General features: G+C 47.6%; 1 protein-coding gene across 1 annotated transcript; it reads left to right on the plus strand.

Moving 5' to 3' along the window:
* Nucleotides 1-209: 209 nt before the first annotated feature.
* Nucleotides 210-15,093, plus strand: CRLF3 (cytokine receptor like factor 3). The gene is made up of 8 exons (XM_059485932.1): nucleotides 210-372; nucleotides 2,796-3,003; nucleotides 4,745-4,832; nucleotides 5,291-5,468; nucleotides 6,498-6,720; nucleotides 7,972-8,104; nucleotides 11,074-11,186; nucleotides 12,039-15,093. The coding sequence occupies exons 1-8, from the start codon at nucleotides 241-243 to the stop codon at nucleotides 12,290-12,292; spliced, it is 1,329 nt and encodes a 442-aa protein (XP_059341915.1). The 5' UTR covers nucleotides 210-240; the 3' UTR covers nucleotides 12,293-15,093.
* Nucleotides 15,094-16,193: the final 1,100 nt, after the last annotated feature.

The following is a 16,193-nucleotide window of genomic DNA, read 5'->3' on the forward strand; positions in this document are numbered from 1 at the left end:
CTGCTCCCTCTCCCGCCTTCGCCGCTGTCAGTCGGGTTTTCGCGCCTCGGCCGTGACGTCACGCAGTTAGCGCGTGCCCTGCCCGCCGCTGACGTCACGATTCGCTGACGTCACCAGCCGCCGGTCCGTGCCCCGGGGCCGCCTCCCGCTCCCGCCGCGCTTCCCGCCCCGCCCCGCGGATGCGCGGCCCTTCCGGGGCCGAGGTCCGCCCGCCCCGCCCCGCTGCCGCCGCGGCTGCCCATGGAGGCCGCCGCCGCCGAGGCCGAGGTGCGGCTCCTCTTGCAGGAGGCTCGGGAGAGCATCGAGGCGGCGCGGAGCTACCGGCGGGAGCTGCAGCAGCGGCTGCGGGGGCTGCACCAAGCGCGAGAGCAGGTGAGGAAATAGGACGGGACGGGACCGGGGTCTCCGGAGCTGCCCCGGGAGGAGCGGCCGGAGCCCTTCCCGGGCTGTGCCTGCCCGGTGCCCGCAGGCGGGCCCGCTGGGGGCGGCGGGCACCGGGGACCCCGCTGGGGGCGGCGGGCCCTGGCCGCTCCTCTCCCGGTGTTTGTCCGTGGTTCCTGTCCGCCGGGAGAGCTGGGATGGGGCTCAGGTGTGGGCAGGATGGCGGAGGGGGAGCCCCGGGGGTGATGAGAGCCCCGGGACCGGCGCGGGTGCCGGAGATGGAGCGTGTGGGAACGGCAGATGTGCGACGTGTCCGAGGAAAAGGATGCGAGCTGAAGTCTCTGACTGAGCTGGGCTTCGTTGTCTGGGAGCAGAGGGAGCTTTCCCAGGCACGAATAAATATCTTGCAGAAATACGCTTCCAAAGTAGCCGGGGTGCTAGGTCTGATTTAATGGGGGGTGCTATGCCCATGTTCACACGGGATGCCTGCCCGGGCAGCCGCTCCCTGGCCGGGATGCTCCGGGCTGCTGTCCCCATGCTCCGCGGGGCCCGGGTCACGTACCCGCGGGTCGGGCGGGACGCTCCGGCATTCCCGGGCAGCCGGTTTGGCTGGAGCCGGGCAGGGCTCCCGGGGGACCGTGAGCCACCCGCGGGAGATGCAGGAGCAGATAGGAGGGACAGAGAGCCGCAGTGCCGGGCCGGCTCCTCTGCCCTGGCAGCCTCTCAGCACACGGAGTTTGCAGGCTGGAAGTGATGCCTTGCTGTCTTAGATTCAGCTCTGCGAGGGGTAAATAAAAACCCAAACAAAACCAAACTTAGGGAGTGTTTCCGTGGGGACCTCTTGGTTTTTCTGAAGTGGATCACGTTAGTGCAGAAACCTGCTGTGGATCTGCTGGGTGAGTGTCCTGCTCCCAGAGCGTGTGGGTGATCATTGGACATTTAATTAGGCAGCGCTGGAACCACAGACTACTTAAGAAAATGAATTGTTCATGGCTGTCTTTCATCCAAACCTTGTCATCTCAGTGTTGCTGGGCAGTGAGAGGCAGCCCATGTGCCTTTGTGCAGTGAGTGTGTAGTTAGCTCACCTTTCCTTTTGCTCTTGGGGGCAATTCCCCTGCTGTGTGCATGTTTCTGTTTTCTGTCTTTCCATCTTCTTGCTGTTTTGTGCACATCCAAGAGTTCTCTGTGTTCCCAAGGTGCTGAGTGTGCTAGTCTGGGGTTTGTGTAGTGGCAGCTTTGTTATTTGAGGGCTGGTTGGCTGATGTGATGGGACTGGATCACTCACGTTGCTTCCTTTTCCTTTGGACCAATGGGATGTGATTTTCTGCAAACTTCACAGAGCTCTGTGTGTTCAGGGACTTGCATTTCCTCTTTTGCATGATGAGCAGTATCTAATTCTGTGGCTGAGCTGCTGAATTTGTATCTGCCTCTAATGGAGGTAAAATGCTTGGAGAAGTGAGTGTTCTGTCTTCCTTTGCCCCACCCCTTCACAAAGCTAAATACTTCCTTTTTTTCCTCAAGCATTGAACTTACAAGAAAAGGGAAACAGAGCTGTGTGGCAGCTGCAGACCTTCATGAGTATTTGGTGAAGAGGAAATTTATTTTACCTAACCAGAGAACTTCCTGTGTTGGTTGTCTGTACTTCTAAAGATCTAGAAATTAAGTGTAAGGCTGTCAGCGTGCTGCAGCGTTTCCTTGTGTGCGTGACTTAGAAAAGTTGTTCACAGGGAGATGTTTACTTCTGAGTTTTGCATCTTTAGCTCAGGGATATTCAAGTGTGTTTTCTTCCCCAAAAGCCAGATTCAGCAAGTTTGCAGACATCTTAATGAGCACTTGTAGAACCTTCTGTGGTCGGGTTCTTCCGGAATCAAAGCAGACGTGCTGTTCACCCTGTCCGGTCACCAAGGGTTTGAACAAAATTGAAAAGAAAGCAGTTTTATGAGGATTTTTAAAATCCAATGAAGTGATAGCACTTGGAAAAGTGCTCCTAGATAGTTTTCCAAAAGTCTGATAGGGTTTTGTTTGCAAGGATTACCAGAGGATGGCAGAGTGTTTTTTAAACAGGATTATGGCAGTGGGGTTTTTTTGAGGGGCAGCAGGGAGGAGATCTACAGAGCATTTGGATTTTTCTGACAAGAAAGATTCCTTGATTGAAGCACCCATAACCCACGTTGTATTTTGCTTAGCTAATATGCTCTTCCCCTCATCCAGGCTGGTTTCTTTGCCTCCCTTCCTGCTGTACATGTACTAAAAATGACTTCACTAATTTGTTAACTGCCAGTGGTGATTTTTTAAAGCAGACTCCACTTGCAGCTTTTCTCCAGCAAGTGTGGGTGAGATGCTTCAGAAAAATAAAAGATGTGCATGGCCTTTGCCTTTATCCTGAATCCTTCTTTCCTGTTACCTGCACTCAGATCAAAGATAGTGCTACATCCACCAGAGATGTGCTTGAGCAGCATTTCAGCGATTTGAAGGGGACCCTGAAGAAGCTGCTGGACGAGCGGCTGACGTCGCTGCTGCAGGAGGTGGATGTCATCGAGCAGGAGAGCATCAAGCCCCTGGACGAGTGCCAGAAGCTGATTGAGCACGGGGTCAGCACGGCCGATGATCTGCTCCGGGAAGGTGAGGCACGACCTGGTGCTGGGTCTGAGCTCTGCCTTCCACTGTGGCTCTGTCAAAAGTCTGCATATTCCCATTATTATTATTGTGCTTGGCTCATTTTGGACTTGTCTCAAACTAAATGTTAAGAATTGGGTAGGTGTAGTGAAGAGCTGATCATTATTATCTCCTACAAATCTGTATTTCAGCATTTCGCTCCAATCCTGGGGTGTACATGTCTCAGTGTAGCCTCTCCTGGAGGGCAGGAAGGGTAGGAAGTACCTATTTGAGAGTTGTTTCACTGCAGAGACATTCTCTGCCCCTCCAGGGTAGACAGAAAAGTGTGTCAGGGTACTTTGGAATAAAATACATTGTGGGTGCCGCTATAGCAAAGAGTCTGTTTTGGTGAAGTAAATTATGTCTGTCTTGCTGAAATAGCAGCTGAGATAAACACATTGTCCTGCTGAGTGTGATTATGTTATTGTTGGTGGGGAACACGAGGAATCAAATGGCCATTGTATGGGGAGAATTTCTCTAAAAAGTCTGAAGATAAGGCAAAAATGGACATGTGGAATATTACTGTAAGGGCCAGACTGTACCCTGCTGATGCTAAATACCTCGGCAGAAAGGAATGTCACTCTTGCCTGTTTTCCCCAGGCTGGAGAACTACTGGGAGCATGTCTGAGCCGTGAGTGTGTTGGCAGTTTCCTTGCATTGTTCTCATGTCTCAACTTTAACTTTCTTTCAGCATGAGCTCAGTTCTGGGAGCTGAGCTGTGTCCCAGGGGTGGGAAAGCTCCCAGTTCCTCCTCAGCCCTGAGCTTTGTGCTGGCTGGGGAGCTCAGTGCCTCCTGCTCACAGGAGCAGTGTTTAAGGATTAATTTGGGGTTTTTCCTACCACCACACTCTAGCCCAGCTGGTGTTCACCTTGATTTCATTTAAAGTCTCAGGTTGCTGACTCAGAGTGGTGGCAGGGACTGATGAGGAGCTGGCTTGCTGCAGTTCCCATTCCCCTGAGTGCTCTGAGCATCACCAGGGCTGTGGGCAGGACCAGCACAGGCTGAGGTACAGAGGAGTTAAACATCCATGGTTATTAAATCTCCTGCTGCCAATTATGACGTGTGCTTTCCTTCAGAGATTTGTAACGTGTGTAATCCTCCACTTGGAAAAGGACTGAGCTGGCTGAAGTTGTAAATTACCCTAAAGTCAGCAGACAGGAGACTGGAGCATATGTCTGTAAGATGAAGTGTGGGATGCTACTTTATATGGAAAGCTTAGGAAAATATTTGTGTTTATCTCCACACTTTATTGCAGGGATTAGATGATTCCATTCATTGTGACAATGATTGTGATTGTAGCAAACAGAACAATGATTGACATTATCTCTTGCTTTTAAGTGCCTGCTTTTTAATTTTCTGATCAGTGAATGTGCTTTGCTTTTTTCTTCATTTAAAGCTAGTGGAGAAAGGGATTAATAATCCTGGTTTTTTTGTCATCTGACCCCAGTTCTGCTTCTGTCTGAGACCTGAGGCAAATTATTACATCTGTTATGGGTGTGTCTACAGGTAGCTTTCAGAGCTTCAAAAGTTGCTAGATAGGCTTTATATTGTTACCTGTAATTGCATCTTCTAGCTAAGACTAGCAAAAGTGCTGAGAGTGCTTCACATTTAATTGGTTTTTCATGTCAGAACTGGTTATTCTTTGAAGCAAAGAATGCCTTCTCTGGATCTTGTCTCATTAGAAATATTTTTACTGTTTGGTTACAGGAGAGAGTGCAGTCGATGGAGATGTGGGACAACAGAATGAGAAACTTTGCAACTTTACAAAAAAAGCTTTACACATTCAGCTAGATAGGTAAGACACCAACATTCTGAGGTGGTCTGAGGCAGTGGCACATGTGTCCTTCTTTTTGGGGATCTTTTCTCCTTTGAAACAGAAGCTTTCTGCTCCATTGCCTCAAAAGTTCATTTGATGTGCTGCTGTCCTGCTTGTTTCACAGACACCCTTTGGGGCTGGCACTCACAGAATGGAGGGGATTTTCACCCTCCATATGTTCTGTGGGAATAGAGGGTGTTTATTTGTGAAGGATGAAGCCACTCCCTGTAGAACAGCCTGTGTTTCAGAGTATTTGCTGACAAACAGTGTGGTTAGGGCTGAAACACAATGTTTGCTGAGTCTTTTAAGTTTGGAGTGCACGTGCCAATTTCTGCAGCTGTTCTCTCTTTGCAAATCTGCACAGATTCAAGTGTATGGATGAAATTTGAATTTGAGGAAGCTGGCCTCTCTCATTACAGCAAACTTTCCCTTCTCAGCTTACCAGAAGTGCCTTCCTTGGTTGATGTGCCTTGTTTATCTGCCCAGCTGGATGACTGCCTCCTTACTATATTGAAAAATCAAATATTCAGGCATGGAACTGTGGCATCCCGCCCACCTGTGCAGCTGGAGGAGTTTGTGGAAAAACCTGGAGGTATTTTAGTCCGATGGTGTAAGGTAGGTGAAATATCCTGTGTGAAATTCCTGTAGACTTGAGGTTTTTTTCTAAAAAAAAACAAAACATACAATGCACTTTCTTCCACTGCCTTCCAAGGACTAGTTCACTTCAGTGTGGAGTTAAAAACTTAAGAAGAGGTTTTTATGGTGATGGTGTCATTTAAAGACAAGGCAGTGCAGTGATGGTGTGTGGCTGGTGCTGGGTTTGTTTCTGCCTCTCTTGCTTTGCAGACCCAGGAGCAGGCTGGACCTGCTCTGTTACACTTTTACCCCTAAACACCTTTGTGTTACTAGGGAGATGCAGTGGGTAGAAAAAGAAAATATTATTATATTAGCTAGGCCAGTAGCCTTTCTCTTCAACACACAAAATCTATTTTTGAGTAAACCACTGTGGTCTGATGTGGTTTAGTTGTTGTTGGACAGCTCTGTGCTCCTTGGCAGCATCAAACAAACCTTTGTTGTTCTAGCAGCAGCCACTCACTGCTGGCCACCCTTCAGTTGTGAAGGATGTGCACTCAGGTTGTTAAAGTTGTTAGGCACTGCTCTCAGGTGGGGCCTAATTTTCTGTGCTGTACAGGAGTTCCCTGGATTTGGTTATGCCTGGGGGATAATGGAGGGGTTTTTTTGAGGGGGTGTGTGTGTAAATATCTTTTGACTCAGAGATATCAAAGAACTGGAAATCATTCCCTGGAACAGTTTATGAAGGACAGCACTAATTTTCCCTTGCTGTTAAAAACTGGCACAGAATTTCTTCTGCAAAGTTGTTCTCAGCTTTTGGCTGAAGGATCTTTTTATATCTCTGCTAGAATGAACAGCCTTCTGTTAAATGTTTCTTCTTCTGTAGATATTTTCTAACTGTAATAAGATAATTCTGATACATCTGTTGGTTCAGACACTGATGTTACTTTCTGCAAGGCTCATTTTCTGCTCTGAAGCACCTTGTGAGTGATCACCTCAGTGCTGTCCCGTGCCCCGCCGAGGGGAGGGACTGCCAGAGGCTCCTGTGTGACTCGGTGACCGTTTCTGCAGGTGGATGAGGATTTCTCAGCACAGGATTACCGGCTGCAGTTCCGCAAGAGCCCGGGCAGCCCCTTTGAGGACGTGTACGTGGGCTCGGAGCCCGAGTTCCTGGTGCTGCACATGGACCCCCACGTGGATTACCAGTTCCGCGTGTGCGCGCGCGGGGACGGGCGCCAGGAGTGGAGCCCCTGGAGCGTGGCCCAGACCGGCCGCACCACGCTGGTGCCCCACGGTACGTCCTGAGCTGTCCCTCTGTCCCTCGGTACGTCCTGAGCTGTCCCTCTGTCCCACGGTACGTCCTGAGCTGTCCCTCTGTCCCTCGGTACGTCCTGAGCTGTCCCTCTGTCCCACTCTGCATTCCTGGCTTCCCTGGCCCAGGGACGCTCAGTGAGCCTTTGCCAGGTGGCTTGCTGCTTCCTTAGCCTTAGAAAGCATGTGAGCCAGGAGGAAAGCATTATTTTTTCTTCTCCCTCACCACAACATAAGGATTCTTGATGACCTACAGTGTTGGGAAAGATGAAACAGGAAAGCCTTATAAATATGATTGTCTGGCAAAAGATTTTGAGAATATAGAAACTATAAGTGAGATTGAAATGAAAGCAAGCTTTGAGATCCCTCAGTTACTGAACAACTGGAAAGCAACGGTGTGGCCAGCTGAAGGTGATCCCCTTTTGATGGAACAACACCCTCTGCTTGCAGACAGGCCCAAGGGTCAGAGCAGACCCTACAGCTTGGCAGAAGGGCCCAAAGAGGAGTTTTTAGGGTTTAAAATGTAACACAGTATGGTAATGCAATGATTCTTATAGGCTGTATGTAAATGCTATATAGGATTTGTATCTTGTACTAGATTGGTTAGTGGAGAATCAGAATATGCAGCGCAGAAGAAGATTTATTGTACTGTAATGGGAACCTTGCACTTCTTACACTTTTGCTCTCTTACCCCTTTTACTCTCTTTCCCTCTCATCCTCTCCACCCCTCTCACCCTGCTCTGAGCTGTGTCTGGCAGCTCCCAGCAGGGCCCTGCACCCAGGCCCTTTGCAATAAACCCCAAGTTCCAGACCTGGCTGCAGAGATCTCTCATCTCTGTCCATCCCCACCGTCCGACCCCTGACGTTCCTACACTACAGCTCATAACAAGCTCTTATCTTGGAGAGAGGAAAATTTAAATTTTCTCTTTACTTACAAATTCCTAAGTGCAGTGGGTAATGAAGGCTTTCCTTTTCTTACAATAAGACTTGGCAGGGATTGCAGCAAAGAGTAAACTCCTGCTGAACTCTGAGCTGGAGAATACTTTTTGTAATTGCAATTTATTTGAAAAACAAATCTCTCCATAAGAAAAAGGCAAAACCAGCCCCTGTTTTTAACATAGCTTAAGCTGCATGAGGTGCACTGAGTAGACATTGGGACTGGCTAGATTTGGCACAGACAGTACCAAGTTGAGGTTCACAATTTTCTTGCTTTTTTTGTTTGTTCTCTTTGAAGAATGGACAGCTGGTCTGGAGGGTTACAGCTTGAGCAGCCGAAGAAACATAGCGCTCCGGAATGATTCTCAGTCCTGTGGTGTGCTCTACTCCAAAGCTCCCACTTATTTCTGTGGGCAGACTTTAACATTCAGGCAAGTCCTTTTTGGGTGGCTGGTGCATCCCCTGTGAGCTGTCACATCTGAGTTGTGTGTGAACCTGAGGCACGTTTGAGTTGTAAATCAGCTCAGCTCCAGTCCAGGTAGTGCCTCTCTGTGACATCTGACCTTCCTTTAGTTCTGCTTTCTGGCTTTGTAGGAAAACACCTGATGTTTTTGTAGGACCTGCACTTATATAAAAGTGAGTGAACTCCTGAGGAATGGTAAAATATAGCTCATGCTGAGCAGATCTGTGGAATGTTGAACTTCCTGATGTTTTGTAGCAGCTGTTACTGGCTGAAGTCTGTGGAGCTTTGCCTCTAGCTCCTTTTAACCTTGGGTCAGGGGTGCTTTCCTTCCCAGACTAATCACTGGCTCTGAAGCCTTTGACATGAAAACACTGATGTGCTGTAGGGATGACAGTCTGGCAGCAATGCCTTTGACATGTGAGATAATTAGTGCTGGTCAGACAACTGCTTGAAACTGGCACTAGAAGATCCAGAGTGGGGAAGGGATCTTGTGAATTTCAAACTTTCCATATGACACAGAACATGATTAAAAACCTTGGCAGCTTTGCTGCCTGTCATCCTATCCCTGAGATGATGCTGTTTAACAGGGTATGAGGAATGTTCTTGTGGATATGTCAGTTGTGATTACGGACCTCAGAGACTCTGAAGCTTTGTTTAATCTTTTCCCTGGTTAAATAAAACTACTTGCTGTACAGCAGGCAGCCCCCACAGGCAATTGAAAAGGGCTGTTCATGATACTTTCATGACTTATTCCATGGTGTTTCATTTATCCCTTCCTGATAATGGATTATGTTAACTTTAGATGGCTGTAGTGTGAGGATGTATTCAGTTGCCCTGTCTGAGATGGATAAAAATATCTAAAGCTTTCATTTGAAATCTGTTGCTAGATTTAACTTCTCTTGGCTCAGCAATGCCTGTGAAATTAAAGGCAGAACCTTGAGGTTTCCCTTGGTTCTCTCTCAGTCCAGTGCTTTTTATCTTTTTTATTGGTAGCATATGAAAATGTTTTGCTTCACATTTTGGTTATGGACTTCTCTCCAAGTCCATAACCATCCTGATTGTTTCAGGATGGCAGAGCTCAAACAAACACGTGTCCACAAGAACTATCGTGACACGAATCTTGAGATTGGAGACCTCAAAAATTGGTTTTGTTCTTCTTCCAAGGTCCAAGAGTAGCTTCTTGTTTGGAAGTGTGAGAGATTTTCTTGGGCTGGGAGATGCAGTACTTGGTGCTTGACTTCCTCCAGCTGTTGGAACACAAGTTGTTATTCTCAAGCAGCTCTGTGTTCTCTGAGTTCAGGACCCAGGCACAGCTTGTCAGTGAGCAGTAAAGTTGTGATAAACACAGTGCTTTGTGTCTACATTTAAAGATAAACTGTGGCAGTTGTCCTGAGGTGAAGCATTTGGCCAAGCTGTAGGAAAACATCTCTGCTTTAGGTCAAGTCTCCTCCTGTTGCCTTGCAGCCTCCAGGGAGCTGCCCTGGGAAGGGAACATCTCTCCACAGTGAGATCTCCTCCATCTCCCTAAAGCTTCCTTTGCTGAGGGCAGGCACACAGTGATTTGGGCTGACCCTGCAGGTGCCCTGTGCTGCTCACACTCTGTCAGGAGCCCAGCAGAGCTCTGCTGAGGCAGTGCCTGTGGTGCCCATGGATGGACCATGGTTGGAGCTCTCTGTGCTCTGGGGCAAATGGAAACTGGGGGGGGTTCACCAGGCCCAGTGTCTGGGCTGCAGTGACAGGGACAAGGTTTTGCTGTGCAGCATTTTTGTTGTGCACCAAAAGGAATTTGAAATCTCCTTTAGGGTTGCTTTGGGAAAGATGGTGGATCCCTTCCAAAGTAAAAGCTTCTTGGAGATTCAAGTAATCGTTTTTCCTTTGCTTTACAGCGCAGGGCTATTGCTCTCTTAGTGCCATTCCCAGGGGGCTGAAAACCTAATGGAGTGCAAAAGTAAAACATGGTTCCAATTTTATCTTTGCCTCTAAAGATTTAACCCCTTGTGTGCCAGTCCACTGTCCCCTTTAATTGCTGTTTCCTGAAAGTTCTGCTAAAGTTTTCCTTTGTTTGCCAACAACCAAAGATCAGCCTATTCTCTCTCTCAAGCTGCAATGAAAATAACAACTGCTTTAATATCTATAAAAGACCTGAGTCACTCAGGCTCTCTGTAAAGTAGGATTTAGCACCTTTGAGAGGTGGCAGTACAGGAGAAGGGATTTAAGTCCAGAACAGCCCTTCAGTGTATGAGCTGTGCAGCCTCACTCCTCTGCTGGGGCCCACAGGGAAAACTGAGTGCCTGGTCATTTGCACAACTTGTTTGCATTTTCTTCAGAGATTCTTTCCCCAGACTAAAACTCTAAGTACAGCTGAGCAGAGGCCAGACATGTAAATGCTCCTCTAGGCATTGCTTGGTTTGCACCAGGCTGATGTATTACAAAAGCCCAAACCAAATACACCCCCAAAGCAACACCCCATCCTCATCCCATTACAGCAGAATATGCCAGGGTCCAAAAAACCTATTTCAGTCATGCTTATTAAATCCCTGCTGAAGCTACAGCTGTCTTGCCATAATACATGATGCTGACCAGTAGTGTGGTATAGCTGATGGTCCAGCTGAGCAAATTGAATGCTTCAGACAACTGGAAATCATTTTGAAAGGTCATTTCTAAGCTGTGACAGTGGAGAATTTATTAAATAGCACTGGAAGTTTGCAGGAAGCAAAGGTTTCTTTCATATTTTGTACAGATTAATAGAGTATTGCTCAGTGGAGCTCTTGGAAAAGCTGGTGGGAATTTTGTCATTCACCAGGGATCTCCACAAAAGTTTGGGTGAATTTGTTGAGAGCCCTGGAGCACAGTACAGGGGTCTGGAGTGACTGTCTGGATTTCATGGTATGTTTTGATTTAAAGCTTCAGGTTTGGATTTAACCTTTTGTTTGTTAGGATTGAGACTGTGGGGCAGCCGGACCGGCGGGACAGCCTGGGCGTGTGCGCGGAGCAGCGCAACGGCGACGAGTCCCTGCAGCGGGACCAGGCCGTGTGCGTCAGCACCAACGGTGAGTCTGGGCCACAGAGCCACACTAACACCTGCTGGGAGGAGAATTTAAACATCAGAGAGCCCAACCCAGCCCCAACACCTCAGCTAAACCCTGGCACCCAGTGCCACATCCAGTCCCCTTTTAAACACATCCAGGGGTGGTGACTCCACCACCTCCCTGGGCAGACCGTTCCAGAACTTTGTCACCCTTCCTGTAAAAAACTTTTTCCTAATATCTAACCCATATTTCCCTTGGCACAGCTTGAGACTGTGTCCTCTGGTTCTGTCAGTGCTGCCTGGAGAAAAAGCCCAGCCCCCCCTGAGCACAGGCAGCTTTCAGAAGCTGTGAGAGTGATAAGGTCTTCCCTGAGTCTCCTTTTCTCCAGGCTGAACACCCTCAGCTCCCTCAGTTGTTCCTCACAGGGTTTTTGTGTTCCCAGCCCCTCTCCAGCCTCATTGCCCTCCTCTGGAAGTGTGTGAGCATCTCAACATCCTCCCCAAACTGAGGGGCCAGGACTGGACACAGCACTCAAGGTGTGCCCTCACCAGTGCCCAGTACAGGGGAAGGGTGACCTCCCTACTCCTGCTGGCCACACTATTCCCGATCCAGGCAGGAATTTTCCTTCCCAAAACCCACAGCCCCTGGCTCTTTAGATCCCTACGTGACACATGAGCAACTTTCATGTATGTGCTGCTTGTGCAGTTAAAAATCCTTGGTGAGATCACAGATCTCTTCCTGCTAGCAGTTATTGCAGCCTGTTCCATGTGACAAGAGAAATGTAGCAGAGTTACTTCCCTGTTTGCCTGCAAAAAATAGAGAGATGTATGTACAGAAAATGAGAAATATTGTTAGATCTGCTAACTGTTTCAGGGGCAGTATTTGTAAATGGAAAAGAGATGACAAACCAGCTGCCTGCTGTTACTTCTGGCTCCACTGTGACATTTGACATGGAAGTTGTGCAGTTTGGACCCTGCAGCAACGAGGGAGGAAACTTCAAACTTCGAGTAACCATCAGCTCTAACAACAGAGAAGTGGTCTTTGACTGGGTACTTGATCAGTGCTGTGGCTCTTTGTATTTTGGATGTTCATTTTCATACCCAGGCTGGAAGGTTTTGGTCTTTTAGCTGTGAGTAAAGGGATTTTTTTATTCTTGCTGTAAAGTTAAAAGCTGAGTTTCCAGCTGTTTGACAACAATCTGGTAACAAACCCCTGTCTTTATAGTACTTGAACTCCACTATATTGTATTTCATACTGGATTCATTTAAACAATAATTGTGAAACATTGGATTTGTTACTCCAGAAAAGCTAGAAACAAGCATTTGTAGGCAAATTAATTTAAGCAGTCCATCATACCTTTCCCTTTTTTCCTCTAGACTTGATTTTTGTCAGTATTTCGTTGTACTCGTCTCAGGGTACGCGCATTGTGTAGAATTAACTTTGCTTAAAGCTGCTGCTCTGTGAAATGAGTGTTTTAGGGGTGGTAATGGACCAAAGTTGTATTTCTGCCACTCAGAGCACAGTATTTAGAGCAGTGAGGTCCTGCTGTGCTTCCTTGTGCAGATGCTGCCTTAGGGGTCTGTGTGGGCAGCGGGGCTGCCCGTGGCTGCCTCCTCATGCATGGTACTGTTATCCCTCTGCAGCAGGGACTCTGAGCCAGCCTGGGCTCACAGGGAGCCAGCCTGTTCCTGTCTCACCTAAGTGCCTTATTTCCATGCTTCTTGAGCTGTATTCTGTGTTGTCACTTGGAATGTGTTTTCTGTAGTAGCTGCATGGTGATGCTGATGTTGACCATGCACGGCTGCCTCAAGCAGACCAAGCCAGAGCAGGATGTGATCCTGAGCCTCCCTGAATGTCTGCCCTGGTTACAATTCACACAGAGCCTGTGTCTGAGCAAGTCTCAGTGATTTGGTACCTGAGGTCACCCTGCGGATTGGCAGCTGTGATTCCTCAGAGCCCTCCTAACACTCAGAGACAACCTTCTCTTACTGTGTGCCAACACAGGTGATGTTGTGATGTGCAGGATTCCTGGCAATCCCAAATTCTGCCTGGGGACACTGGACTGCATAGGCTTAGTCTCAAAGAGAACCTGTTCAGTGCAGGTGCATGGCCCAAGCACTGCAGACTGACTGCAGCTGCTGCTGCTCCACCTGGAGTGAGGGAGATGGGCTTTGGGTGGGCTTCAGGCAGGCCCTGCCTGCACAGATTTAACCTGGGGCAGTCAGAATTGAAGAGATGGTGGTAATTAGGGTGTCTCCTCCATAGAGTAAGATGAGATAAATAATAGTGTGAATTAAATTACTTGGAATTCAGAAGTTATGTAGTTACACATTTTTCCTCTAAGGAGTAACTAAGATGGATAGGCTCAGTCTCAAAGAGAGCCCATTCCTGGTCAAAAGATTGCAATGCTACTGGATTTAAGGAATATTTAAAAGTAACATTCACTGATGGGCTTACCTCAAGTTCAGTTAAAATTAAATATATTTTATCATGTTAGAGTAGCACTATTTTTATAAAGCCTAGACAATCATACTGCCTTTCCTTCAGTGGCAATGTGCTACATTAGCCCTCTATGCTACCATAATAAGCTTAAAGCATAAAGGCTTATTTTACAATTAATTAACATTGCCCATACTCACACTGTCAGTACAAAAATATCAGCCACCCTGCCTGAATTGTTCCCCATGAAGCTGTAGCAGGGGTACAAGAATTTCAGACAAGGAGAATGGCTTTTGGTATTTATACCATTTACAGGAGAAAAAAATGTGTGCATTTAGATGAGTGCAAAGAACCTGCACAAGGCAGAGTTGGGGTGGAATGGGCAGGAAGACAATGAAGTGAGGAAGACTGAGCTGCTGCACGTCAGATCATTCACTGTTAGCCACAAAGGGCCTGCAGAACTCCTGCCTTTTCAAGCTTCACTAGTTCAGTGTTAGGGAAAAAGAGAATACTGCATATCCTGTGCTTTCAATATTCAATTCTCCTGTGCAGAGTGTTTTCAGTACCTTTACATAAAGGTTCAGTAGATGAAAGTGTCAGTCCTGCTCAGAGGGCTGGACAGGCGCTCCAGACAGCAGCTGACTTAGATCTTGCTCCATGTAGTAGTGCTGGCAGTTCTACTTACACACTTCAGGTATCAGGTACTAGTTGTAACTTAGTACTTCTACCATATGGAAAGTAAAATTGTGAATATCCACACTCCTGAGGTACCAATGGGTCAGGTACCTTTTCATCTGCTCTTGGAGGGGTTGCTCAGACTATAGATTCTTCAGGATATTTACTTACATATTAGAAAATAAAGCTTAAACCTTGAATTCAGGTACTTCCAGAGGTGGCATTGCCGTGTCAGGTTGTTCAGAATATTCATAAAAGCAGCTGAAGATCACTGTGAAGGGCCATGAGAGGCCCCTACTGCTGCCTGGAGAGCTGGGGAGGGCATGAGAAGTTTTTCTGCCTTCAGGCTTTAGCTGTGTGTTGAACGAGGGCAGTTTGCCAATGGTTCTTTTGTTACTATGGTGGTTTTGTTTTTTATTTGAACTTGGCACAAGCCTCGCTGTCCAAATTGCCAATGAGGTACTTTCAGCCACCTCTTGGAGCTGCACCTTGTGAACAGAGGAGGAGTGAAGAGTCTCAGGGCAAGAGACCCAAGCACCAAAGGAACAAAGGATGCAAAGAGGCGGAAGAGGCTTGAACTGAAAGGCGTAAATTCTGTTCTTCCGCAGCAGAGGTCAGCTGGGTGGAAATCTTGACACTTCCTTTACAATTTGCACCTCTAGCTCTTGGAGCCCTGCAAGCAACAGAGTGTTAATGGCTTATGAAACCCAATCCTGAAAGTTGTTTTCCTAAGCTAGTACATTAACTTACCTCAACTAAGACTTATGTGTCAAGAGAAATTTGAATTTTTTTAAATAAAAGTTTTATCCCTCAACTGTGTATGGTCTAGAAAATTATTTATTGAGGCATAAAGCTGAGCACCACAGCATTCTAACAAGATAAGAATATGTCTTCTAGAGCATTGCTGCCATCTTTAAGAGCTTCTCCTCATTTATTTAATCTGTCCCTCAGAAGTCCCAATTTATTTCCAACTTTCCCACCTATGCACTTACCTTTATGTCCAAATTTTAACTGACATCTCTGTAAAAAATCTTTTTCCCTTTTAATACAATTTGTTACAGCATCTGAGCTACCTCCCTCAATATTCCATCCCAGCTGATTTGTCTCTGTCTCCATTTTACTGTTCCCATCTCTTACTGGAGCATTCCGTGGTGCAGCTCTTACATATCTGTAGTTTTTGGCCAGCAGCAGAGGGATTTAATCACCTACAAATAAAGTCCCTGTTGGACTAACACACAGCTTTACTTCATTCCCTTAGTCCTGCTTTATCTGGAGCCTGTTCCAGTTCTTTGGTCTCTTTTAAAGGAAAAACAGCTTGTGAAACCAGTAAGTGAAGTTGCTGACTTGGCAGCTTTCTCTCATAAATACTCCATTCACATGAGGTTTCTTCATGACAAGATGCCAAGTGTTTCTCCTCCAGAGCTGCAGCTTCTCTCTCAAATTGAACAGCCTAAAAACTGCAGGTCAGAGTCAGGGAAGGACTTACATATTCCAAAACCTTTGTTTTCTTGGATGTGAAACCACAGTCAGATTTGTAACTGGGAACAGCTCCACTCACTGAAGATGGCACCAGACTTCTGTGAATTAAGAAATATTTAACTTGGAATAACACTGTCAAAATTGCCCTCACAGAATGCCTCCTGTATTCCCTGTATATTAGAGGTAAAACTAAATTTTTGGTTTGGGGGATTGTAAGGATTGGGGAAGCCGTGGCGGGGCGGCCTCGTCAGTGGGAGCTGATCCCGGGGGGCGGCGGGAGGCGGCTGCGGGGAGGAGCCGCTGGGGGCCGGGCGGGCAGGGCCGGCGCTGACGGGAGGCGGGGCTGGAGCGCCGCGGTACCGGCACGGGCGGGCTGGGCGGGCTGGGGCGCCCCGCTCCCAGCGCAAGCGGCGCTGTGCCGGGACCGGGGAATTG

Source organism: Ammospiza nelsoni, chromosome 19 (assembly GCF_027579445.1).
Source record: "Ammospiza nelsoni isolate bAmmNel1 chromosome 19, bAmmNel1.pri, whole genome shotgun sequence".
Lineage (NCBI taxonomy): Eukaryota > Metazoa > Chordata > Aves > Passeriformes > Passerellidae > Ammospiza > Ammospiza nelsoni.